Below are 27,884 nucleotides of genomic sequence, written 5' to 3' on the forward strand. Positions count from 1 at the left end.
TAAGGAATGCTCTCTGTTGCTATTAAACAGCAACTGTGTGTGTGTGTGTGTGTGTGTGTGTGTGTGTGTAAGCAATATTGTGCCATCTCCACAGTCAGAATCAGCAAGACATAGCTGACTTCCCATGGCAAGTATAATGTGGTAAGGGTGGCTATCTCTTTCATTTTGTGTTATGCCACACACCCCACCCATAGCTGCTATTTTGTAACTTCCAAAATTCAAAATGTGCCCACTGCTCCAAAAAACTTGGCAACCTTTGAGTTAACCAACAGATTAAACAACCGAACCTCAAATTGTTTTATCAGGGGCAACCAATTATAAAGTGCTGAAGAGGACACACTTCAGTTGGTGGATCTGCAAGTTTGTTTGTGTGTTTATTGATGACACACACACACACACACACACACACAGACACACACACAGACACACACACACACACATATATATATATATATATATATATATATATATATATATATGTCCAAGACCCTCAGAGGCACCTGTAGCTTGGAAAAGATTGCACTGCACCCTGATTCATCCCCTGTGGGTCTCTGTCCCCCACCCCTCCTCCAAACCCTGAGGAGTCACCTCAGCTGCCAGACTCAGATGGCTGGTCCACAGACTCCTCAGAGACTCAAGAGGGCCCTGAGGAGAGGGAAAGAGAAACCTCATTAACTCGAAGGAGCCAGCAGCTGCCAAAGAGCTGACCGGGAGGCAACCCTCACAGAACGGAGCCATGAGTCACTGACAGCCTGGGCCTGCTACAATACTCAGCCATTTGCTCCTCACTGAGACAACTTTAATGCCTGGACTCAGGAGCAGAAGCACTCTCCATGGTGCTGAACCCAAACCTTGCTCTCCTTCTAAGGTGCTGGCTTTGCCTGGTCTGGCCACCTGGGGAACCTGAAACTACTGAGCCACCCTCCTTGAGCCATCCCCTCTCCCAGTGCTTGGTGGTAAAATGGTAAAATGGAAAGCCTGGAGGCCAGCAGTGGGCAATGGCAGAGCCAATGGCAGGCAGTGCCCACTAATTCTAGATTTGTCTTCCTTACAGGATGCTGACGGATTCCAATTCAGATGCTTGGTCCACCAATTCAGTATTGTCTATATGGATTGACTCTCTAGTGTTTAGCAGGCATAGGCAAACTTGGCCCTCCAGATGTTTTGGGACTACAACTCCCATCATCCCTAGCTAACAGGACCAGTGGTCAGGGATGATGGGAGTTGTAGTCCCAAAACATCTGGAGGGCCGAGTTTGCCTATGCCTGGTTATCCAATGCTGGGGATTGAACCTGGGACCTCCTGAATGGAAAGCAGCTGCTCTACCACTGAGCTATGGCCCCTCCCCTCCTCAATGTTGAGTTCTAAAAGGGCAATTCTGACACAAAGGAAGAGGAAACTGACCCTGACTCTAGACGGGTTGTAAGAAGAAATGCAGACGGGTGGAGGTTGGCTGAGGGTAGATTGAGGTTGGTGAGGCAGTGCTTCAAATGGACCAGCCTGCATTGTGAGCATCCCTATGCAACAAGACACAGCAGACAGTGGCTTTCAACCTCTCTGACTCTCAGTCACCTTGACTCACCAGGCAGGGAGATGCTGGTGCTGGCAGTAACGTAAAGGTAAAGGGACCCCTGACCATTAGGTCCAGTCGCGGACGACTCTGGGGTTGCGGAGCTCATCTCGCTTTATTGGCCGAGGGAGCCAGCGTAAAAGCTTCTGGGTCATGTGGCCAGTGTGACTAAGCTGTTTCTGGCGAACCAGAGCAGCACACGGACACGCCGTTTACCTTCCCGCTGCAGTGTTACCTATTTATCTACTTGCACTTTGATGTGCTTTTGAACTGCTAGGTGGGCAGGAGCAGGGACCGAGCAACAGGAGCTCACCCCGTCGCGGGGATTCGAACCGCCGACCTTCAGATCAGCAAGCCCTAGGCTCTGTGGTTTAACTCACAGTGCCACCCGCGTCCCTTCGGCGCTGGCAGTAGGTCCAACCAAAATGCTGCAGCTCAGCCAGGTGGTTGCATTTAGGCTCTCCTCCCTCTTCTCCACCTTCTCTCACAACAGGCCCACACGAAGTGTATGTGGGGGAACACCTTTATAAATGCCCCATGGATTAACATGGGCCACAAACAAATGTTTTGGGTTTGTTTTGGTTTGGTTTTTTTAAAACAAAAAACAAAAAAACCCTACTATTAGACAAAATTGCATACTAGATGTGTCCCTTGGCCTATCACCACAACCTCTTCCCCAAAACACGCAGTACAAATGGAGAGATCTTTCCGGAAAAACCACATCAGCAAAGCCTACGGAAGAAAAATGCAGCTTGCCTGTTAGCATCACAAAGTCTCTCATCAAATATTCAAGTTATTCAGTACAAGCCATTTTTCTTCTCCTATCTACCCCAGCTTTGGCCCAGGCTGCCCTCAAACATACATCTCACACATGTATTAAAGTTTCAATTCAGCCCGTCCACCTGTTTTTCTAATTGTAAGCCATAGTACCTACAACTTGCCCCTGATTTCTCATTAAAACAGCAGGATGCAGCTTAGCTGAAACACCCTTAACAAGGGCAATGACTGCGGCCATACAATCTTACCTCGGGTTACAGACACTTCAGGTTGCATTTTTTTGGGTTACGGACCACCAAAACCCGGAACTACCGGAACGGGTTACTTCCGGGTTTCAGCAGTCGCACATGTGCAGAAGTGCTAAATCGCGCTTTGCGCATGCGCAGAAGCGCCGAATCGCAACCCACGCGTGCACAGACATGCCGCTGCAGGTTGCAACTGCTGCGGGTGGCGAATGTGCATCCCGCACGGATCATGTTCACAACCCAAGCATCCGCTGTATAATTCATCTTACGCATTTATTTGTTTTTATGCATAGTTCTAGCTTGTCTCCCACCCAGTGTTGCCAGACCAGCAACGAAGTGGCAATGTGATTTCCAGAGTGGCAACACATTTCTTTCCCCTTAAAACACACTACTGCTTCCCCCTTTTTATTTTCTTTTTTGAATGTATACAAGAGCAAGCCTTTAATCCCTCTGCCTACACACTTTCCCGCGCACACAGAGAGCCAGTCATAGCGCATTCCTGGTGGAATTGCAACCCAGGTGTCTTGCTCCATGGATAGACATATGTGATATGGATTCTCCATGTGCATTCAGTAACCATTCACTCAAGTTATGGTCTATTAAGCTATTCCTGCTGTCATGCTCATACCTCAGATTAACATGCAACCGAATGCTTAAGTGGGAACATTATTTCTCGTTCCTCCCCCACAACTGCTTGTCCATTTCAGTTTCAACAGGATGCTGCTAGATCAGATTGGGAGGGAGGGAGGGAGGGTTATGAGGAAGATTTATAGCACACTCCTTTGCCTGTTTACTCACAAGGTGTCCCACTGTGTTCAGTGGTGCTTACTCCCAGGAAAGGGTGCACACGACTGCAGTCTTCAAACTAGTTTAATTGCAAAACAGGGTTTGTCTAAGCATGGCAGGCAATTGCACCTAAGTGTTCTGCTTCACGGTGCTTGATTTGTAAGCGCATAAGAACATCATAGGGACGCGGGTGGCACTGTGGGTTAAACCACAGAGCCTAGGACTTGCTGATCAGAAGGTTGGCGGTTCGAATCCCCGCGATGGGGTGAGCACCCGTTGCTCAGTCCCTGCTCCTGCCAACCTAGCAGTTCAAAAGCACGTCAAAGTGCAAGTAGATAAATAGGTACCGCTCTGGTGGGAAGGTAAACGGCGTTTCCGTGCGCTGCTCTGGTTCACCAGAAGCGGCTTAGTCCTGCTGGCCACATGACCTGGAAGCTGTACGCCGGCTCCCTTGGCCAATAAAGCGAGATGAGCGCCGCAACCCCAGAGTTGGCCACGACTGGACCTAATGGTCGGGGTCCCTTTACCTTTACCTTCTTCTTTTTTACAATTCCAGCAGGTATTTGAACTTCTCTTTTGACTGAATTTTGACTGAATGACGCCCTTGGTAATTCATTTTAAATGCTAACAAATTTGTAGGTTAGAGGGGTGGCTAGAACGTAACAAAAATTATCACACTTTATTTGATGAGTAGACATGTTTAGAATTGCATTGCAAAAGTCAAACCACTGATCCATCCTTTGCAGGGTTTTCTACATTGACTGTTAGGGGCTCTCTGAGGTTTCAGGCAGGTTTCTCTCCCGGCCCTATCTAGAGATGTCAGGGAGCGAACCTGGGACCTTCTGCATGCAAGGCAGGTCCTCTGCCTCTGAGCCACAACCCTTCCTCTTCCCACTACAGGCATAATTTCTGTCACATGTAGACGAGAAAGAAATTAAGAGCAATAAACTGACACGGGTCAGCTGCTGCAAAACCTTTTTAACTTGGGTAGCTATTGTGTGCACATATCAAGGAAGACCAGAAAACTCACACATCAACAATTTTTTAAAACTGTAAACTTAAGGAAGTAGAGGTTCTTGGTCTATGTAGAATGTGCATTTTAACACAAACGGCAAATAGCATGACTAAAATTCTATTATGAGATTCAGGAAATATTGCCGATGCAGTGTGAATGATTACAATAATATTAAAATTATTGCAAAAGTAAGATTATATATATAATATGCAGCAGAACCATCTAGCTGTGCCATTTGACCTAGACATGAAATTGACAGTGACTGCTGGTGTATTGTGCCATCAAAACAAGCTGAAAACTATGAAATACACACCTGCAAACTCCTGAATTAATCATACTCACGCTTTGTATAACAGCTTTGGGGTGGGAAGGTTAAAGGTTAGAGCAGGACTATGACAGGTGGGACGCACATGGACCCCGTACAAGCACTGAAAGAGTGGAAACGGCTCTCAAGTGCGTGACTCCATGAATGGAATTATTTCTCTCTTCCCCCCACCCCCTCTCCTTATGAAATGCTCCTTTCACAGCACATTTCAGCAAAACTCCTGTGGGAAAATTATACTTAGTAGCGTAAAATGTCATGTTGAAACATGATTGTAGCCTGTGCTCAAATATCTCATCTTGACAAATAATAATAATAATAATAATAATAATAATAATAATAATAATAAATCCCCATGCTTTTAGTTTTTAATCAGCTGGCCTACTGGGAATATATTCTAGCTATTGCTTCAGAGCCAATGAGTTCCTAAAATAAGATACCCACCCATCCTACTCCAGCAATGAACTATGATCCTAACCCTATGCACAAATCCATCTATTTCAGTTTCTTAGTACTTTGCATTGTTGTAAACAAAATCTGCCCTTTTCCCCTTATGGGGTATCCAAGAGCCCATATAGAGTCCTTACGTAGGTTCCCTATTGGTAGGAGAAAATAACAGAGGCCAACCAGAGAATACTGAGAAGCAAAGCAGCTAGTAAGCCTGATCTTTATTGATCTGTTGCAACAGGGTCCTCACTCACCACACACAGGAGGGAGGAGGAACCCAGAGCAATGGTGTGCAAGCCCTTATATAGACTTTTGAAATTGCCACCCTGTAGATCAAGACCACCCCCAGATACATCATACCTACATCACAGAAAGGGCGATTTACCGCAGAAATCTGAGTGGTTTGTTTAGCTCCTGTCTGCCAGGTTACCTGTTTAATGGTCACTTGATTGGATTGCCTGGGGAGCCTGGCCAGTCTTTTGTAATGATAAATACTTAGTTCCTGAGCCAGATCACAGCCTCACACCCTATTCATATCTTAAATGTGCCCTTAAGGCAGGATTTGTGAAGGAAAAGACAATGGGGAGGCATTTCCATTTTCCTTTGACCTTGCAGAGAAAACATTTGCTCAGTTTAGGAATCAAAATGGTTTCAGGTCGGTCTTCCTGTGCTGATCTATGTGTGTGCTTGGTTGGTACACTTATGAACATTTAACATATATCTAAGACCTCAAAATTCCTATCACAGCATTCCCCCCCCATCTTAGATTCAGTTTGCCACATTTCCACATCAGTTGGCTTCCCCCCCCCCTTATGATATTTTTCCTGAGGGTATATTTCTCCCAATACACATCTTTCAAAGGCAACTTGTTGGCATCTTTCTGTCTCAAGAGACAATGGAGTGCGCCTTCAGGGGTGAAGTCAAACCTCTGCATTAGCAACACTGAAGTCCCCACCTTAGGGCAAACCTGGGCAGCTTGTATAGAGGGTCCAGGGCTGTCTCCCTCTCAGCCTCGCTGATGTGGTCCAAGGGAAAGCAGAACAAGACATTTGACACCAGCTTGGCTGCAGGAGCTGCCGGAAGGTGTACAAGCCATCACCCAACCATCTTAGCCTTGCTAATGTAAGTACAGTGGTACCTCGGGTTACATACGCTTCAGGTTACATATGCTTCAGGTTACAGACTCCGCTAACCCAGAAATAGTACCTAGGGTTAAGAACTTTGCTTCAGGATGGGAACAGAAATCATGCAGCGGCAGCGCAGCAGCAGTGGGAGGCCCCATTAGCTAAAGTGGTGCTTCAGGTTAAGAACAGTTTCAGGTTAAGAACGGACCTCCGGAACGAATTAAGTACTTAACCCGAGGTACCACTGTAACTTCCCAAAATACAACATGGGGGGGGGGGAGTTGCTAATGCAAAAGGGACACGGGTGGCGCTGTGGGTTAAACCACAGAGCCTAGGGCTTGCCGATCAGAAGGTCGGCGGTTCGAATCCCCGTGATAGGGTGAGCTCCCGTTGCTCGATCCCGGCTCCTGCCAACCTAGCAGTTCGAAAGCATGTCAAAGTGCAAGTAGATAAATAGGTACCGCTCCAGCGGGAAGGTAAACAGCGTTTCCGTGCGCTGCTCTGGTTCGCCAGAAGTGGCTTAGTCATGCTGGCCACATGACCTGAAAGCTGTCTGCGGACAAACGCCGGCTCCCTAGGCCAATAAAGCGAGATGAGCGCTGCAACCCCAGAGTCGGCCACGATTGGACCTAATGGTCAGGGGTCCCTTTACCTTTACCACTGTAAATTCCCAAAATACAACATTGGGGGGGGGGGGTTGCTAATGCAAAAGCTTTAATGCACACTTTTCCCTAATATACTCATTATTGTGCACTTTTGTTGTTGGGTGGATGGGGAACCACATCGACAAAAATCAAAAGTGCAAATTTCAGGGGATAACTGTATTTCAGGAAGTGCAAGTTAACATTAAAATGTGAAGAACACCAAATTTCTCCCCACTCCCTCCTCTTCTAAAGCTCGGGGTGAACAAGGCAGACTATGGAGGTGCACGTAGCTGAAAGCTGCACAGTTTTCTTTATATTTCTGAAGCTCTTATCTAACATATGCACAGACAGCTGCGTACGAGCCTCTGTTTTACAACAGCTACCTTCGCTCCCAGGTGAGGGCTTTCCTTCTCACTCTGGAAACAAAGAAACAGGCTTATCGTTCTTCTTTCAACAAAAACAACTGTTTTGTCTTACACTCACACCCTCCGCAGATCCCAAAACAAGAAGCCCACAGGAGCCCCAAAGAACCAGCGTGCTTCTATACACCTTTGCTGTGTTGTAAACACAACAGATGGAAACAGATAGGACTTTTTACCTGCCCAGGCGTTGATTCAAGGATGCTAGAGAAAACATCCATGCATGCCGTAAACGAGGAACATCAACTACCACTTATGATCAGAACTGCCAATGGGTTTGCATTTGCAGGAGATATGCAGAGATCAGACCCCACAGGCTTTTTAAAAAAAATAATAATAAATTTTTATTAGATTTTCCACCGTGATAACACAAACCACAAAGCAAGATGATACACAAAAACAGAAAAGGAAAAAGGAAAAAGAAGAAAGGGGGTGAAGAGGGGGAAACAATAAACAGATGGACAATAATAACAAACTTAATTCTTCCCAAATCCAACCTTTTAAACATTTTGGTTGACTTCCTCAAATCCCTCCCTTCTGAGTTTCCTTGTAATTAAAAGTAACAGCTTTCCAATATCATTATTAAACTAAAACAATTTCCAATTATAGTCCATCTTATTCACTTTTCTTAACATTCTGAATCCCATTTATTTAATCATAACTTAATTTAATCCTAGGCCTATTTGTTTCTTTCAGGTAATTTCTAATTTTTTATATTACAATATTTATTCAACTAGTCCTTAAATTCCCTCCAGTCTTCTTGAAACTCCTCTTCTTTCTGGTCGTGGATTCTTCCAGTCAGGTCAGCTAACTCCAAAAAGTCCATCATCTGACCCCACAGGCTTTTAGCTATATTTTTTTCTTTTAGCTATTTTTTTCTTGTTGAAAGGCAGGTATTAAATATTATAAATGGATAAATTTATGAGAACAAATTTTTTAAGGTGAATTGACAGTTGACGGTTTATTATGTTTTGTATTCTGCCGGAAGCCGCCCAGCGTGGCTGGGGAAGCCCAACCAGATGGGTGGGGTATAAATAAAGTTGTTGTTGTTGTTGTGAGGCAGTTCCTGACCACCAGGAAAGCAGGCCCAGCCTCAGCGGCTGGCATTCACCACTGCAAGTTCCTGCCCCAGATCACATGCTTGTCCTGGGCATTTGCCTCAAGGTCCACATGGTGTTAGGACTGGGCTATGGTCTGCAATCAGAAGTGAGTTGAGAGTAGAAACAGGCAAATCTGACAGTTTCGGAATCTCATTTTTCCAATTTCTATTTGCAAACTTTATATGAGAAATCAGGTTAGCAAAAATGGAACTCTACAGCGCCATCTGGTGTCACAGTGTTAGAATGCATAAACAACACATATACAGTGGTACCTCGGGTTAAGTAATTTCTGGGTTAGCAGAGTCTGTAACCTGAAGCGTATGTAACCTGAAGCGTCTGTAACCCGAGGTACCACCTTGGAAGTTGAATGAAATCCATTCCGGAAGTCTGTTCGACTTCCAAAACATTTGGAAACCAAGCTGCAGCTTCTGATTGGCTGCAGGAAGTTCCCAATTTGCTCTTTACAGGTATGTTGGGCAGAGTGAGGAGGTTGCTCCCCCTTCGCTCCAGTGCTGTGCTAGGTGCTGTACAGAGTGTGCAGTACCTACATCAGGGGTCAGCAAACGTTTTCAGCAGGGGGCTGGAACACTGTCCTTCAGACCTTGTGGGGGGCCTGACTATATTTTGAAAAAAATAATGAACGAATTCCTATGCCCCCCATCATCCCTAGCTAACAGGACTAGTGGTCAGGGATGATGGGAGTTGTAGTCCCAAAACATCTGGAGGGCCGAGTTTGCCTATGCCTGGTGTAGATGCGACACTGGCTGGCAGCTGCTCTCTGGGGTGTCAGAAAAAAGTGATTTCCAGCCCTGCTTCAACAAGGCACATGTTAAACCTGGGATCTCTTGTATCTGAAGAAGCAGTTTGGAGACAAAGGCCATGGTGGAATTTCCATCTTTGCTCTCCCGCCAAACCCTCATAGGGTGTAAATTGAAACAGTGGGCTAATTGTCATTAGAATACAATGAGGATTGTCACCTTGTAAATTTAAGAAAATCTGGTTAGCAAGCAGAGCCAGAGATGGTTCAGGAGGTGGAGTCAAGGGCGAATTTTGACCAGTCAGAGGACAGAACTTGGTGGATTTTTGTAGCAACAAGGTGGAAACTGGAAGTTCGGAGGGGGGTTGTCATTTTGGTGTGTCACGGTGCAGAGCTCTGTGGGTGAGGTGTGGGATTAATAGGGGATGATTATACAATAAATTGCAAGGGGGGGGGAACAAAACAAATGAGCAGCTTAAGTACATGTGCACTAGAAACTTGGGCAAGATGGGTACTCTAGATCTATATAGATCTATATTAAGTTACACATTTTATTTCTCTCCCCCCCCCCCTTCGCGGCTTAAGTTAACCATTGCCAAAAGGAACTGGAAAAATGACCACATGGCTTCCTAAGCTGCCATCTGAACAAATATGATGTAATTGTTGGTAGACAGAGTCCTCTGCTGGAAGCATCTGAGTATAACATGGGGGGGGAGGATAAATTCTGCAACCCGCTAAATAATTTAAGTGGATCTTGAAAAAATCCTCTTGGGGGCTTAAGAGAAAGCTAATTGAGAAGCAAGGTAGAAAGTCTTCACTTTCCCTTCTCAAACAGTCTGAAAAGGATCCTGATTTTCTTCCCAAGTTGCCATGACCTAAAACATGTGGCCTCTCCCCGCTTTTGTGGCCGAAAGCAACTCAGCAACCACAGCATCCCTAAGAGAAGAGAATAAGGGACACGGGTGGCACTGTGGGTTAAACCACAGAGCCTAGGACTTGCTGATCAGAAGGTTGGCGGTTCGAATCCCCGTGACGAGTTGAGCTCCCGTTGCTCAGTCCCTGCTCCTGCCCACCTAGCAGTTCGAAAGCACGTCAAAGTGCAAGTAGATAAATAGGTACCACTCCGGCGGGAAGGTAAACGGTGTTTCCGTGCGCTGCTCTGGTTCGCCAGAAGCGGCTTAGTCATGCTGGCCCCATGACCCGGAAGCTGTACGCCGGCTCCCTCGGCCAATAAAGTGAGATGAGCGCCGCAACCCCAGAGTCGATCATGACTAGACCTAATGGTCATGGGTCCCTTTACCTTTAAGAGAAGAGAGAAGCTTCATGCCCAGATGTGTGGTGTGCAGAGTAAAATCGAAGGCCCATGTTTCACAGCTTTGTTGTAAGCCTACATCCGCTACCCTTATTACATACATACATACATACATACATACATATATACATGCATGCATACATACATACATTTGAGGAGATGGAAGGGACCATGAGGATCATTTAGTCCTGTGGGATGTAATATCAATGAAGCAGTAAAATACAACATTTCCTGTTGCCTAAAGTAGACACAAAGGGGAATGTTGCTCCAGCCAAGAGGACTTCCTGTCACACCTGGTCTGGCGCATCTGTTAAGTTGTGGGTGAACATATCAGACGACACAGCGATTCTTCAAACAGCTCTTGTTTATTCAGAGGCCAGAACAGAACTGAACTGAAGGGTTCAGTCAGCCTGCTTATATAGAGCTCCAGTACAACGTAACTGTAGCAACTTTCTAAAACTATCCAATCACTGAACGTCACTTTCGATCCCTTATTTGCATAACTATCTACAGTATCCCCCTGCTACATAACTATCTACAGTATCCCCAGGGTGGGAACTTCAGTACATAACAGCATCCTCCCCCTGCGTGTGACCAGGTAGATGGGCATGACCCTGGCAGACCCTATAAAGGAGCTAGTCACGCAGCCATCTTCCCTTTCCCCCTTTTCGCTCTATAGCCCTTTTCTCCTTTTACTCACCTTTGTCATGGCTCTTCCTTACAGAGGATGGAAGCCACATGGTAGAAAGACTTGAGGCCAAGTTCAGACTTCTTTTCTCTACAAATGAAACTGTTGTTGGAATTCTAAGGTCTTATATATATAAAATAAATGTTCATAAATGTACAAGGCAAACACATACATAAGTATATAAACCACGTGACTGAAATAGTACAGGAGAACAGTTCTAAAGCCATCTTGACTCTTTCAGTGACATCAAATATTCCTCTGAAGTTTGGATGGAAATGGGAAAAGCCTCCCCATTGTCTCTGTGCTCACAAATCCTGCCTTAAGGGCACATTTGTACATGAATAGGGTGAGCCTGTGACCTGGACCCAGGAATTAAGTATTTATCATCACAAAAGAATGGCCAGGTTGCCCAGGTAAACCCATTAACAGGTTTCCTGCCAGACAGGATTCTGCTGTAGACCACCCCTTCTGTGATATATGTATGATGTATTGGGGGGTGGTCTTGAGCTACAGGGTGGCAATTACAAGAGTCTATATAAGAGCTTGCACACCTTTGTTCTGGGTTCCTCCTCCCTCCTGCGTGGGGGGGATGTGTGAGTACCCTGTTGCTTACTAGCTGCTTTGCTTCTCAGTATTCTCTGGTTGGCCTCTGTTATTTTCTCCAAACCAATAGAGAACCTACATAAGGACTCTATATGGGCTCTTGGGTACTCCACAAGGGAAATGGAGCAGTTTTTCTTATAACAAAACTGAAACCACAAGATACAGTCATACCTCAGGTTACAGACGCTTCAGGTTGCATTTTTTCTGGTTATGGACCGCCAAAACCCGGAAGTACCAGAACAGGTTACTTCTGGGTTTTGGCGGTTGCACATGTGCAGAAGCACCAAATCCAGTGAGCACTCAGGGCTGATTTCCTGAAGAATGGATACGTTTGATCTTCTTGCAGACTCAAGAGTCTCCTCCAGCACCATAATTCAAAAGCATCAATTCTTTGGCAAACAGCCTTCTTTATGGTCCAGCTCTCACTTCCATACATCACTACTGGGAACTATATGGACCTTTGTCGGCAAGGTGATGTCTGCTTTTTAAGATACTATCTAGGTTTGTCATTGCTTTTCTCCCAAGAAGCAGGCGTCTTTTAATTTAACTCTTTAAATTTAACCCATATAACCTAAAGACACCACAGATTCCACTGACCTTCCTTTCAAGGAAGCTGGACCTTGGGAAGTGCAAATTTCCCTTGATTACTGCAATGGGTTATTCGTGGGGCTGCCTATGAAGACACTTCGGAAATTTCAGCTAGTGCAGAATTCAGCGGCCAGGTTGCTCACCGGAGCAAGACATATTAGACCAATCCTGGTCCGACTGCACTGGCTACCAATTAGTTTCCAGGCCCATTTTAAAGTGCTGGTTTTGACCAGTAAAGCCTTAAACAGCTCAGGACCGCAATACCTCAAGGACCGCCTCTTCCCATATGAACCTTCCCAGACTTTGAGATCATCTTCTGAGGCCCTTCTTCGTGTGCCCCCTCCTTGAGAGGTCTGGAGGGTGGCAACACGAAAACGGGGCCTTCTCTGCAGTGGCTCCCCATCTGTGGAATTCTCTCCCAAGGGAGGTCGCCTGACGCCTTCATTAAATACCTTTAGGCACCAGGCAAAAATGTTCCTTTTTAACCAGGCCTTTGGTTGACCTGATCAACATCCCATACCCTTTTAAAATGTGGCTCTTTTGGGGAGGCATTATTGGGTTATTGCTTTTATTTTGATTTTATATACTGTGATCTTTTTATGTGAACTGCCCTGAGATCTCCAGGTATAGGGTGGTATATAAATTCAATAAAAATCATCATCATTATCATCATCTCCTAGTGCTTGGAAATTGGGGTGGCATGTAACACTCCCTCTCACCTTGGGAGGAAGGTATTCAAGCCGATTCCCCTTCAGTCTACCAGAGAAGCTCAATGTGTGTAGGGGGGGGGAATAGCTGGATCCTTTTTTTGTTACCTATTTTTCTTCCTTACCACTAACAGAACCCAGCTGGATTTAAACATTAGGCAGGTTGACAAATTTATCTGGCCAAGTAAACTTTTAGTATTTGGGGGAATGGTAACATGTGACCTGGGCTCTCCTCATGCAGATATGTATCTCTATAGGCTTGATTCATGCAATTTTCCTCCCTTTGTTTCACTTTCCTTTTCATTTTTTAAAGGTGGAAATTAACTGAGCAAATCAACTGCTCCATACGTACAATCCCTATTTAATGGGGACAGTCCTGATTTTTTGGCATCTCACCCCTGATGAATCACATTTGTCTTTTGAGAAGATGCCTCGGCATTATTTCTGATATTCCAAAAATGAAACAAGTAGGTGCACTCTTCAGAGAATGGAACTCAGGTATGTTAGTGATGGCACCAGCACTGGCCAATATACCCCAACCAACTAGAGCCAGCTTTTCCTTAACAGGCTAGAAACTCAGATAATTAGTCTTCACAGAGCTTGCTCCAGAACATGAAAATGAATGCATTTTCAAGTCAGCAAAGGCAATTTCAAATCACCTACCTGTTTTGTCTGCAAATCCCCATGAGACTGCAAATCCCCATTCTTAGATAAGTTTGAGCAGGGAAGAACAAAAAATAAAAGATACCGTTAGATTATATGTCCCATTGCCATCCAGCTTGGATGCTGCATCTAGAATATGCATCTGTTTTGTTTTCAGATGTCCAATACTAGTCAGCATATGTATATGTATATGTATATGTATATGTATATGTATATGTATATGTATATGTATATACAGCTCAGCTGCACAAGATACTTTGGGTGCCCCCAGTGGTGAATGGTGAAGATGAGTTATTTTTGTTGTGATAGCCCTGTAAACTGTGTTATGCAAGGTTGGCGCTATTCATTTTTGATAGGCTGGGATTTATCTGCTTAATTAGAAGCAAAGAAATAAACAAGTGAGTCACAGGTGAAGATATGCTTTGTGAATACCAAGCAATAGTGCCCCACATTTTAAGATTAATAAATGGGGGCGAGCCAGGTTGCACTATATAAAATGCTAAACAGATCTGGGAAAAATTAGGTGCTTTTTCACCAATTGATTGACTTGTGTTTTTTTTCCCTGCCTCAAGGATACATAGTACCAGCACCTTCCCCCCTCACCCCCCCAAAATCTTAAAAGTGTGGCACTTACTGTAATAACTTCATGGTGAGTACTGGAACTTTTATCTTAAAAAATCCAAAAAACAAAAGCTGCTTCTGGGCATGATTCCTGCTTATTAATGGTGGAGGTGGTCACTGAGTTATCACCTTCTAAATCACTGTCCCTGGGTGGTTTACGCATAAGATAACTTAAAACAGATACGTGGGTGGCGCTGTGGTCTTGGTCTTGCCCAAGGTTAGCCTCTTGGTTTTGCCCAAGGTTAGCAGTTCGAATCCCCACTCTGTTGCTCTATCCCAGCTCCTGTCAACCTAGCAGTTTGAAAATACACCAGTGCAAGTAGATAAATAGGTACCACTGTGGTGGGAAAGTAAACAGCGTTTCTGTGCACTCTGGTTTCCGTCACAGTGTCCCGTTACACCAAAAGCGGTTTAGTCCTGCTGGCCACATGAGCCGGAAAGCTGTCTGTGGACAAATGCTGGCTCCCTCGGTCTGAAAGCGAGAGGAGCGCCACAACACATAGTCGCCTTTGACTGGACTTAACCATTCGGGGGTCTTTTACTTTTAACTTTACTTTTATCTCAACAGAAACACTATTCCACAGAACAGGGGCAGCAACACTAAAAGTCCTGCTCTGAGTTACTTCAGAGTGAGCTTCTGAAAGCATGGTTGCATATGGCCTTTCCAATCATACTGTGAGGACAAAACACAGGAACAATGATGTTTGCCCCCCTCTACAAGCTCAGCCACCTCTTTTCATGCAAAGAATGTCATAGATCTGTCTTCCAAAGCCCCAATATTGTTCAGATACTCATCCACTGGGTTGCAGCATTCAAGTGATAAATTCGTTAATTGGCTAGAAACCTTTTGTCTGCCTTACAAGTTGCCCCTAATCAATGGCCCAACTGATTTAAAAATACAATACCCATGTTCCCACAATGGATGCTTTGCTCCTCAAACCTGGAGCCAGTCTGGACCGTCAATGTCGTCACCATTAGAACCTGAACATTCTGCACGGAGACCCCTTTCAGAAGATTTCCCCTTCAGCTCCCCTGTGCCAGGGTGGCAGTGTGAATGGAAGCTAATATCATCTACTATCTCCACCTCTTTGCACAGAAAACTAGCATCTCTATACATGTTGTTTGTTTATTTACTTATTTTATTTCTTTAACTTGTCCGCTGCTTTGAATTTCCACAGAACTCTCTTAAAGCAGTTTACACACCTAAGCAAAAAGTTGATATGAACAATACAAGGCTCGCCAGAGTGGTGCATGCTCTAGTTATCTCCTGCTTGGACTACTGCAATGCGCTCTACGCGGGGCTACCTTTGAAGGTGACCCGGAAACTACAACTAATCCAGAATGCAGCAGCTAGACTGATGACTGGGAGTGGCCACTGAGACCACATAACGACCTACATTGGCTCCCAGTACGTTTCCAAAGTGTTGGTGCTGACCTTTAAAGCCCTAAACAGCCTCGGCCCAGTATACCGGAAGGAGCCAGCCCCATCGTTCTGCCCAGACACTGAGGTCCAGCACCAAGGAGCTTCTGGCAGTTCTCACTGCGAGAAGCAAAGCTACAGGGAACCAGGCAGAGGGCCTAGTCAGTAGTGGCACCCGCCCTGTGGAACGCCCTCCCATCAGATGTCAAGGAGATAAACAACTACCTGACATTTAGAAGACATCTGAAGGCAGCACTGTTTAGGGAAGTTTTTAATGTGTGATATTTCAATGTATTTTTAATCTTTGTTAGAAACCGCCCAGAGTGGCTGGGCAAACCCAGCCAGATGGGCGGGGTACAAATAAATTATTATTATTATTATTATTATTATTATTATTATTATTAATTACCACAATCACTACAACTGCTAATAATAAGTAATAGACAATCCCCACACTTAAAGTAGCATAATTAAGCAACCATAAATCTCATTTTGACATATTTCAAGTCTATGCTTATGGCTTTCCTCCCATGGCGAAATATTCATAACATGTCACACCAGAAGCCACAGAGAAATGCTGGGAGAGCTGACAGGAAGGGACCGAAAAATCTGAGGTAGATTGATGACTTCTTCACTGCCATGATTTTCTTTCATAAATACTAGATTTCTGTCATATGCCCAGTGGCGCATCCATCAAAATGCCTTTTGAAATAGCATTTAATAAGGTCCAGCACGAGAGAGGACCAAATAAGAAATCTGATAGCTTCTTCCTTATCCAAGTTATAGGGTGCCTCTTACGCAGATGGCTTCAGTGGATAGGTGTGCCTTTTGTTAGCATTGGCTGATATGACAACGATGACTATTCCCAAACAGGGATAGCTTAGCCACATCCTTTGCCACATCTGCACTATATACTTAAAGCAGTATCATACCACTTTAAGAAGTCCTGGCTGATCCCTCCCCCCAAAGAATTCTGGGTATTGTAGTTTGTTAAGGGTGCTGAGAGTTGTTAGGAGACCCTCATTCGCATCACAAAGCTCCATTTCCCAGAATTCCCTCGGAAGAGAGAGTGATTGTTCAGCCACCAAGATGTTGAAAAGGAGTCTGTGGCCTTAGTCCCTTAAGGTGGTGCCTGAGCATTCAGCTACATTAGTAAAGAAGAAGTGTTTTAAATGCGTTATAAGGCTGTGACACCAGATGGCGCTGTCGAGTTCCATCTTTCGCCAACACGATATTCCATGATGAAGTTTACAGCACGTTTTCCTGAAACATTTTTTTTTATGTGTCTAGATCCAATCCTAGTTTCTCTATGATTGCCAAGTCCTAAAATTTGGTGTGCTGGTTCTGAATTATGGCTGTGTACACCTGTTTAGTTTTTGGTGCCATTTTTGTTCTTGTATGCGACTAGAACGAGATGAAAAAGAAACCATTAAAGACGACCTATGCTCCAAACAAGGAGTAGGAACTTTTGCTGATTACATTGTTAAATCCAATCAGAGGTGCAGGCAAGATCTGAGTGGCATTCAGCTAAGTTTTACTCAGAGCAGATCCAGTGGCATTAATGAACACGACCAGGTTAGGTCCATTAATTTCAAGGGGTCCACATGAAGTAAATATCAGATTAATTACAGAGAGGCAGTGTGGTGCAGTGGTTAGAGCAGTGATGGCCAAACTTGGCCCTCCAGCTGTTTTTGGACTACAGTTCCCATCATCCCTGACTACTGGTCCTGTTAGCTAGGGATGATGGGAGTTGTAGTCCAAAAACAGCTGGAGGGCCACGTTTGGCCATCACTGGGTTAGAGTATCAGACTGGGGCATCAGGGTTCGAATCCCACTCGACCACTGAGTGACCTTGGACCAGTCACTGCCTCTCAGGATTGTTGTGGGGATTGAGGGAGGGGACTACATGCACCACCTTGGATATAAATGCAATAAATGCGATAAATATAATTTATGCAATAAATTATATTTATATTATATTTATATTTATAATATTATATATATTGTAATTATTATATTATATATATTATATATTTATAAATATAATAAATAATATTTATAAATATAATAAATAATAATTATAATGATAATAATTAAATATAATAAGTGCAATAAATAATTAAAGAATAGTAAATAACCTATAATCCGAGATCTGGAGGATGCCCTCTTCTGTATCAAAGTCCACTTTTGGAGGCTGGGATTTGCATATCCTTTATTTTATTTTATTTGTCCTTAAAGTATCCTGAAGCCCCAAGCTGTTGAGGGCCTTGCAAATTAATACTAGGGAAAGAAATTGCATTTGTCTGGATTTCCTTGCTTTTCTCACTTCCTCTGCTGCTCTCAAGTCTGCTCTGCCTTGAGAGCCTTGAAGGGAACGAGGGATAGAAATGTAATTAATTGATTAATTAGTCTTGAAATCCTTCATATTTTGCATATGCTTTAAAGAAATGACTGATTGTCTGATAAAATGTTTTAATAGGGAAAACGTCCAGGATTGCAAGTCTGAGAGCATGAAGGATAATCACAAGGCCACTTCATGACAAAGGGTTGAAAGAAGAGAGACTTTCTTGCCTAGTATTGCAACATGCTTAGAAAAACACCTCTGAGCCCTCATTGGCTACAGGTTTATCCTTTCACATAGCATTTTAACAGTCATGGCTTTCCCCCAGAGAATTATGGGAACAGTAGTTTGTTAAGGGGTACGGAGAGTGGTCAGGAGAACTATTTTCCATCCAAGAGCTACAGTTATCAGAGTTCCCTGTAAAGAAGGATTGATTGTTTCCTCCCTTTCTGGGAACTGTAGCTCTGAGAGAGGAATAGGGAACTCTTGACAACTTTCAGCGCCCTTAAACAAACTACATTTCCCAGGATTATTTGTTGGAAGCCATGACTCTTAAAGTGGTATGATACTGCTTTAAACATAGGGTGCAGATGGCGCCTTAAAGCACATGACTTTTGTATTATTATTTTTATTAGTGCTATTTTTCTAGAAAAAGAGGTGCTGGAACTCACAATGAACACCTCCTTTGTTCTCTTAGAATGGCACTGGAGAAGTGCCAGAACCCACCTGAGATGTGCTGGAACTGGAAAAAAAAATTATTATTACAGTGGTGCCCCGCAAGACGAATGCCTCGCAAGACAAAAAACTCGCTAGACGAAAGGGTTTTGCGGTTTTTGAGCTGCTTCGCAAGACGAATTTCCCTATGGGCTTGCTTCGCAAGACGAAAACGTCTTGCAAGTTTGTTTCCTTTGCTTGAAGACGTGCAGTTGCGACTTGACTTCGAGGAGCAACTCATAGCACACGGTGTGGTAGCCTTTTTTGAGGTTTTTGAAGACTTTGGCGATTTTTGAAGCTTTTCCAAAACTTCTTTTGCAGCCATTTGGTAAGTTAAATTTTAAAACTTTTTGGGGGTTTTTTGGATTTTGGGTTGGGGTGTTTGGAATTCAAGGACTTGGTGTTGGGGAGGGGTTTGCAAGAATCTGGGAGCTTGTATGGGGTTTTTTTGAATTTTTATGATTTTCTGTGACCATTGGGCCACTCTGCTGTTTTTTAAAAAAATATATCTGGATTTGAATTTCTGTGTGGTGGGTGGCTGGGGGAACAGTTGAGGAGGGGTTTGCAAGAATCTGGAAGCTTGTGTGGTTTTTTTCTGAATTTTTATGATTTTTATTGTTCCTTCAGTTTTTGAAATGCTCTTTACAGTATGTGTGACTTTAAAGAGCACTTAATAAACTCTTGTTGTACCAAATTTGGCTTTGTTTGGACTTTTTTTGACCATAGGAACGCATTAATTGAATTTCAATGCATTCCTATGGGATTTCGTGCTTCGCAAGACGAAAAATTCGCTAGACGAAAATACTCGCGGAACGAATTAATTTCGTCTTGCTAGGCACCACTGTATTATTATTACCCTGCCCATCTGACTAGGTTGCCCCAGCCACTCTGGGGAGTTTCCAACATATATAAAAGCATAATAAAACATCAAGCATTAAAAAGTTCCCAATACAGGGCTGCCGTCAGGTGGCGTCTAAAAGTTGCGTAGTTCTTTATCTCCTTGACATCTGATGGGACTGTAATTTCACTTCTCGCAGTGAGGGAACCGCCAGAAGACCCTCGGAGCTGGACCTAGGTGTCCGGGCTGAATGATAGGGGTGGAGATGCTCCTTCAGGTATACTGGGCCGAGGCTGTTTAGGGCTTTAAAGGTCAGCACCAACACTTTGAATTGTACTTGGAAATGTACTGGGAGCCAATGCAGATCCTTTAGGACAGGTGTTATATGGTCCCAGCAGCTGCTTCCAGAATCCTGGGAACAGTAACTAACCTTTTGTGGAGCTACAATTCCCAGCACCCTGAACTACAGTTCCCAGGATTTTTCAGGGGAAGCTGTGACTGTTAAAGTGAGGGAGTGGAAGACACACTTTCAGTGTATGGTGCGCAAGTATCCACAGATGTGGAGAAAAGTGTTGTCTGTGACCAACATCTGTTTGCTGGTAGGGTGTTTGTGTGACTTTTTATCAACTTTCTCCATCTAGGAGAACTCTGCCCAATACTTTCTCTTTTTCCAAGCATCGCTCTTGTTCAGCAGCTGAGCAGGAGGGACAAACCTCTGCCCAGGCCTAAAAACAAAACACAACAAAACAATACCCTGTCTGGTGTGTTTGTGTGTTTCCCTGGTTTCTTCTCCTGCATCCTCAGTTCCAAAAGCAGCAATTTTTTTATGGCTGTAGGAAATAGTCACGAATTCCGTGTGCGGCCTGCCACTGATCACGCGTGCAAATTCTCCCATTTTGGAAGGAGACAATGACCAATTCCCTGCCAATATTCAGGCAGGCTTCAGTCTGTTTGCTCGGCGCCTCCAGAGCAGTGGCTTGTTTCTTTGTGTACCTAGGCATGAAACCGAGGCACCTCAGTCCGGTCTGCAAACAACAGCAAGCCAGCAAGAATGCTTCCTATAAGCATTCTTCCTATAAGCGACCAAGATCCCGTTTATGCATCTCTTTCTGCAACGTCCAAAGAAATAAAAGGCTCTCCCGCCCATATCTCCCTCTGTGTTTGTGTCTCTCTTTCTCTGTGCAAGCTACAAACCTCCTCCTTCCGTGCGCCGTTTCTTGTTTTCATAGAAAACGATCCGTGTACCTAGAAAATAACAGGAAGGGAGAGAAGGCGGCGAGCGGGCGAGCGAGCCATTAAAGAAAGGAAGGAGGGGAGAAAAATCGTGTTTTCGGTCGCTGCCCGAGGAATAATTTTGCAGAAGGGTCCATATTTTTTCTCTCTGCTGCACCGACGAGCGTTCGGGATGGGAAGCGCAATGTAGGCAGCTCGGCGGCGGCTACATTTCGCCCTTCCTTCCTGGCCACATTGTTCCCAAGCCAGGGCTTGGGGGAGGGGATCTCCGCCTCCCCCCCTGTGGCGCCCCCCCCCCCACTCCTGCCCAGCCCCCACCAGCCTTTCCTAGCGGAGGAGCCCCGCAAAGCTGCTGGATCCCTCGATTCTTGGGGGCTGGGGGTGCCGAGTCCAGGGCCTCCCCTCCCCCCTTTTGCACACACACACGTACACGCACACACACCCCAGCCCCCCTCTCCTCCTTCTCCTGCTCCTCCACCGCCTCCTCCAGCCGCCGCTTCTCCTGTGCCCGGGGCCGATCCTTCGCTCTCCGGAAGCCTCCTTCGCTCGATCGGCGCGCAGCAGCCGTCGTGTCCCCATCACCACCACCCTCCTTCTTCTTATCGATAATATTGTTGTTGTCAGGAAGGGGGAGCCGAGCGCCTCTTTCCCACCCCCCTCCTCGCCTCTCCCCTCTCCCCGAGTTTGTGGAGGGTCAAGGGGGGGCCGCGCAGCGCCGGGAAGGCCTGGGAGCGGTGCTGGGGGTTGCTTCGGAGTTGGCGACGGGCAGGAGGGCAGGGCAGGACCCGATGGCTCGTCCGAGGCCCCGCGAATACAAAGCTGGAGATCTGGTTTTTGCCAAAATGAAAGGCTACCCGCACTGGCCGGCCAGGGTGAGTACGCAGGGATGGCGGGCGTGGAGGGGGGGGCGTTTAACCGAGGGGTGTGTGCGGGGGAGGGAGAGGTGGCCGAGGACTCTAATCTTAGCCCCCCACTCAGCCCCAGGGCCAAGCCTCCCCCACGCATCCCCTTCTTTTCTCTCCCCCCACCCCGGTGCCGCAAAGGTTGGCCGCCGCCGCCGCCGCTGCTTCTCCTTTCTCTTCCCTCTCCAGGGGCGTGATGGAGCCATTGCATTTGCAGAGAGGGAGGGGGAAACACACACACACACAGCCCCACCTCCCCCCAGAACCTCCATCCTTCCATGCTCCACAATGGGATAATCGGTGGGAGGATGCGATGGGGGGGGCGGGGGCGGGGGCGGGGAGCGCGCGACAACCCCGAGATTTCTCCATCTCCGGATCCTCGCCCCCTTTCATTATTCTCCGAGCTTCATTTTGATCAGACAACAACACCCTGCCCACCCCCTTTGGCAGCAGAAACGGAATGGGGGGGCGGGGGAGGTAGACGAGAAGGCGGCCGTACCTGAAGTATTGTTATTGGGGGGGGCAAGGGGGGGCAAGGCAGCCTGTGCATGACAATGATGCTGGCTTATTCGACTGCCTCTCGCTGTCCCTTCTTCCCGCCACCCCAAACTCACTACTCAAAGCAGCCACCATCACCCCGCCCCCTTGCTCCTTTGCAGGCGCCAGAAAGGGGGTGGGGGGCAGCGAAAGAGAAAGGTGGTTTTCCTTTCCCCTTTGGACACTGTGATTAAATCATATTGTTGGTAAAGAGGCAGAAAGGAGTGCGGGGGGTCGCATCCTGAGTCTCAGAACCTTGAGGATCGAAGCGGTGCAAATTGCCCAGGAAATGATTGCTTACCACTGGGGCCTAAAGCTCCGAAATGTACCTGCCAGACCCAGGTACAGAGCAGTGGATCAGGTGTGCAGGCAGAGGGCAGGATCCTGGCAGTGCTTGAACTGCAAGGGGGGGGGGGGAAACAGGCCTGGCTGCCCTCTTTGCCTTTTGTAACGTCTCCCTGTTTAGAAGACTGCAAGGAGAGAAGGGCATGGTTTGATTTGGGGGGGGGGATCAGGGAGTGGGTCTTCGTGCCGGTTCCTTCAGCCTCCTGCTTCCCTTCCCATCATAATTTAGGCACTAGGCCCTGAACCTGCAGTCATTTTCTTCTTCCAAGTTGGGTTTTTCATTAGGTATTTCATGTTTGCTTCTCTCATGAAAGCAGCTGAGGGTGGCCAAAGGGGAGGGTTGCCAACTTTTCCGCTGGCCCCTGTAGCTGTGCCTTTTGCAGCCGCTCAACCTCCAGCCAGCCATGCTTCAGGGCTGATGGTGCTGAGGTTACAAGGGCAACCTTGTGTGTTGTTTGTTTCCTGGTCAGTTGGCAACCATAGCAGAGACAGCTGAAAGATGTACCTGTTTGGGAATACAAACCATGGCTGCCTATTCAGAATACAGAGTTCACCTTCATGGGGTCACAGTGCTATCGATGAAGACAAGCATGTATTCTACCCGCATACAAAAACCTGCAACTACAGGGAGCCCATATATTTGGGATACTTTTCTATTTCCCCCATACCTTCACTTCTCCCAAAGTTCCTCTGGGCACAGGTACAACATATCAGCTCTCAGTGTCTGGGAACCTAGGGGGCAGTTTCCCTTGCATAAGGAAGTCTGCTTGGCTCTGCCTGTTGAGTCCAGCAGGGGGCACTATCCCCGTTGTGGTTAATGCCCCCCAGGAGCCACCAGTGCAAAGGGGCGACTAACCTTTTTCAGCCTCAGAGCCGGTGGCGTGCAGTGAAATTTTTCACAGGGGAACAATTAGGACCAGAGATGCCAGCTTGCAAGTGGGACGGGGGTGATGTTGCATGCAAGAGCATCGTGCCTCCCTCCCTAAGCTGGACAGAAGCTTCCCAGGTTTTAGGAAGAAGGCACTAGGCGTTCATACTTACCAGGAACATTTAGGGGGCTGGCCTAGTCCCCCAAGTCCACTGACCACATGCCATTGCTCAGAGCCACATTCAAATTGTCCAAAGGCTGTTCTGTGGTCGTGGTGCAAATGACCGCCTCATGCCCTCACATGCATGTAGTGGATCACTACACATATACGTGCCACACGTAAAACCACACACAAACTCACAGGACACACACTCTCACACAGTGCACACATAGTGCTGGATGTAGAGGAGTGCTTTAAACCTCTCTTCTTGGCCCAGCGCTGCAACAGGGTGATTCCCTCTCCACTCAGGCCAGAGTTGCAATGAGCTGGCTCTTCCCATCACAGCACTGGGCTAGATGGAGAGGGGTAAACCTCTCAGTTCAGCACTGTGATGGAGAGGGCAGTTACTGCCTCCTGCTGCTCTGGGAGGGGAGGAAACCCATTTCCTGGTGGGGCTGCAATAAAACTGCTAGCATGTTTGCAAAACTAAGCAGGGTCTGGTCTGGTTTCAAATTGGATGGGTGACTGCACTGAAATTCCTGCGTTGCAGAAGGGTTGCACTCAAAGACCCTTGGGATCCCGTCCAATTCTATGGTTCTATGATAAATCCAGCCCAGTGCTAAAATGAGGAGAGGGCTTCGTGGGCCTGATCTGTGCAGCAGATTCACCACCACCCAGCATTAAATGAAGAATCAAAACTGATGGTACACTATCCTCCTTAAAATAGGAGCATCATCTGTCTATTTATAAACACTTTTTATAAATAGTACATGAGTGTTACAAAATTTTTAGAGAAACGACCATTTAAAGAGAGAGGGGCATCCCCTTCTTGGAAGACGCACAGATCTTTCTTCTTGAGACCATCTTCCTGTTATCTCCAGCAATATTATCAGGAAATCTCATTCATGACATCTTTCTATATAGGGAAGGGACCTTAGCTCAATTGTATATCCCAGGTTCAGTACCTGTGATGAGAAAGACCTATTTCTGCCCGAATTCATGGAGAGTTTCTGCTGGTTAGAGTAGACAGTACCAGACTGCATGGACAAATACTTTGACCTTGCAGGAGATGGCATACTTAGTAGGGGCTGGATTTTATTACATGCATACACACAAATTTCAGTTTCATGCAGCTTGGGATGATGAGTTGGAAATGACTCTTGGGAGCCTGAATCTGTAGCCAGTATCCATCCATCAAGCCTACTGGGAGATGCTTTCATTAGCCCTTTGCTATCCATTCAATGTCTAGTATCTTAGTTCAAGCACAGGTAGGTAGCCATGTTGGTCTGCCATAGTCGAAACAAAACAAAAAAAATATTTCCTTCCAGTAGCACCTTAGAAACCAACTAAGTTTGTTATTGGTATGAGCTTTCGTATCTGAAGAAGTGTGAATGCGCACGAAAGCTCATACCAATAACAAACCTAGTTGGTCTCTAAGGTGCTACTGGAAGGAAAAAAAAAATTTATTTAGTTCAAGCACTTAGCTGAGCAGTCAGCTTTTATGCCGTAGAGTGGGGGACCTGTGGCCCTCTTGTTAAGGGTGACAATAGTTGGGGTCCAAGAATATCTGGAGGTTTATTCCCCCCCCCCCTTGTCAGGGAAGAAGAAGCAGGGTGAACACATTTTGACTTGGGAGGATGGGCTTATTCCGATCCCAGCAGACCATTGTGGTTTAAACTCAATATACACTCATTGAATCCAAAATTTCTCATCAACATACAGTGTGGTGTAGTGGTTAGAGTGCCAGACTAAGACCTGGGAGGACCAGGGTTCAAATTCCCCACTTGGCTATGGTGCTCACTGGGTGACTTTGGCCCAGTCACTGTCTTTCAGCCTAACTTCACAGGGATTTAGCAACATTTCAGACCTACTAAGGCAGTGGTTCTCAACCTTGGATCCCCAGATGTTTTTGGCCTACAACTCCCATGATCCCTAGCTCACAGGACCAGTGGTCAGGGATGATGGGAGTTATAGGCCAAAAACATCTGGGGACCCAAGGTTGAGAAAGGCTGTACAGTGGTACCTCGGGTTACATACATTTCAGGTTACAGACTCCGCTAACCCAGAAATATTACCTCGGGTTAAGAACTTTGCTTCAGGATGAGAACAGAAATCGTGCAGCAGCGGCGCAACAGCAGCAGGAGGCCGCATTAGCTAAAGTGGTACCTCAGGTTAAGAACAGTTTCAAGTTAAGAACAGACCTCCAGAATGAATTAAGTTCTTAACCCAAGGTACCACTGTACTAAGGTAAAATCCAGTTCACACTGGGGTCATTCATTTCAAGGGCAGAGGCAAGGATGTACAGTCAACGAAGAGCTCAACTTTGCCTGGAATGTGCCTTTAGTCCCCCAGTCGGCATACAGGGAATGCTCACAAGACAGGGCAGACACACCTATGCCCACAGAGATAAATGGGATTATGATGGCATAGCCAAAATAGAGTCTTCCAGATGTTGTGGACTACAGTACCCATCCTCCCCAGTCAGCACAAGCTGATGATCAGGGATGATGGAAGTTATGGTCCAAAACATCTGGAGGGCACATCCAGTGTATATAATGAAGTGTACATAAACTTTGGGCTTTACTGAAGCTGTTAAGTACAATTCTGAGAGCAATCTTTCCCAAACACGGAGGTGAAATTTTGCAAGCACCTCCCAGAAGTTTAGCGGTTGGCTTGCCAGCCTGCCAGAACTCAGCAGCAGATGCCAGCAGATACAACAGGGTTTTATTTCCAGATTAAGGGGTCACCAGGTTAGCCCTGAACATAGAAAATCATTTTCTTGCTGCATATCCTTAGTTAAAAGGAAAGTTCAGAAGCCAGTGTTGTGGGGTTCGGCAGCTCCACTGCAAATCATTCTGAGATAATCTCCAGCTCTGCATTCCATGCTGACAACCTTTCGATCTACATACAGTCTGGTTCCTCGTGGGCTCTTCCAAAATTTATAATACTTTCAGCCAGTGAGTCAAATGTATTTGTTTGTGACCAAAGGCCATCACAAAACAAGGCTTTGTTTAGCCCATGAGGAACATATGTGTTGCATTAAAAAATACAAATCAAATGAATATAGCCGTTCTCTCCTAATACAACGAGCAAAGGGTCATTGTCTAGAACAGGAAGTGATTCTAAGATCCCTGCTGAATATGGAAATGAGAGCCAGGATGGCGATGTTCTCATAGGCATCTGGTTGGCCAATGTGAGAACAGGATGCTGGACTTGATGGGCCATTGGCTTGATCCAGGAGGGCCATTCTTTTATTCTTAGCCTGTCAAACAAGCTTCAGATCTTCAAGCTGTACAGTTACACCAGAGTTGACTCTGATGAGATAAATTACAAGCGGTGTGGAGTAAAAATAAATCAACTGAAAGTGGAAGAAGGCATGTTGGTCAATGTGCAGCCCTGGATCCAGTTCCACTGAAATTATAGAACATGACTAGGGACGCGGGTGGCGCTGTGGGTTAAACCACAGAGCCTAGGACTTGTCGAAGGTCGGCGGTTCGAATCCCCACAACGGGGTGAGCTCCTGTTGCTCAGTCCTTGCTCCTGCCAACCTAGCAGTTTGAAAGCAGGTCAAAGTGCAAGTAGATAAATAGGTACCGCTCTGGCGGGAAGGTAAACGGCATTTCTGTGTGCTGCTCTGGTTTTCCAGAAGTGGCTTAGTCATGCTGGCCACATGACCCGGAAGCTGTACGCCAGCTCCCTCGGCCAATAAAGCGAGATGAGCGCCGCAACCCCAGAGTCGACCACGACTGGACCTAATAGTCAGGGGTCCCTTTACCTTTACCTTAGGTCCATTAAACGGGCCTATTTTGTGTATAACTTCACATCATTCATTTAAAGCACTATGATAGAACTTGAATAGTTGTGGCTTCCACCAAAGGATTCTGGGCGCTGTAGTTTGTGAGTTAAGAGATCCCTGTTCCCCTCCCAGAGCTACAATTCGCTGAGTGATATAATGATTAATCCCTCTGGGAATGCAAGGGGAATAGGGGAGTCGTAGCAGCAGCCTTAACGAATGACAGCTCCCATCATTCTTTGGGAGGGGAGCCATGACTGTTTGAAGTGGAATTGTAGTGCTTTCAATGTATGGCCTGATGGTGGCCTTAGTTGGATATAGCCCAAAGTTTTCAGGGAGAACATT

At 46.0% G+C, this 27,884-nt stretch overlaps 2 protein-coding genes across 3 annotated transcripts in view; both read left to right on the top strand.

Moving 5' to 3' along the window:
* Positions 1 to 27,884, top strand: part of BNC1 (basonuclin zinc finger protein 1) — a 309,802-nt gene that overhangs the window by 37,349 nt on the left and 244,569 nt on the right. The gene's annotated exons all lie outside the window — the stretch shown is intronic.
* The window catches only part of HDGFL3 (HDGF like 3), a 51,473-nt gene continuing 44,581 nt past the window's right edge, over positions 20,993 to 27,884 (top strand). Inside the window, exon 1 of the mRNA XM_080980590.1 lies at positions 20,993 to 21,806. Coding sequence (XP_080836716.1) covers positions 21,723 to 21,806 — 84 coding nt within the window. The 5' untranslated portion in view covers positions 20,993 to 21,722. The remainder of the gene's footprint in view (positions 21,807 to 27,884) is intronic.

Source organism: Podarcis pityusensis (assembly GCF_964106645.2).
Source record: "Podarcis pityusensis genome assembly, chromosome: 14".
NCBI lineage: Eukaryota > Metazoa > Chordata > Lepidosauria > Squamata > Lacertidae > Podarcis > Podarcis pityusensis.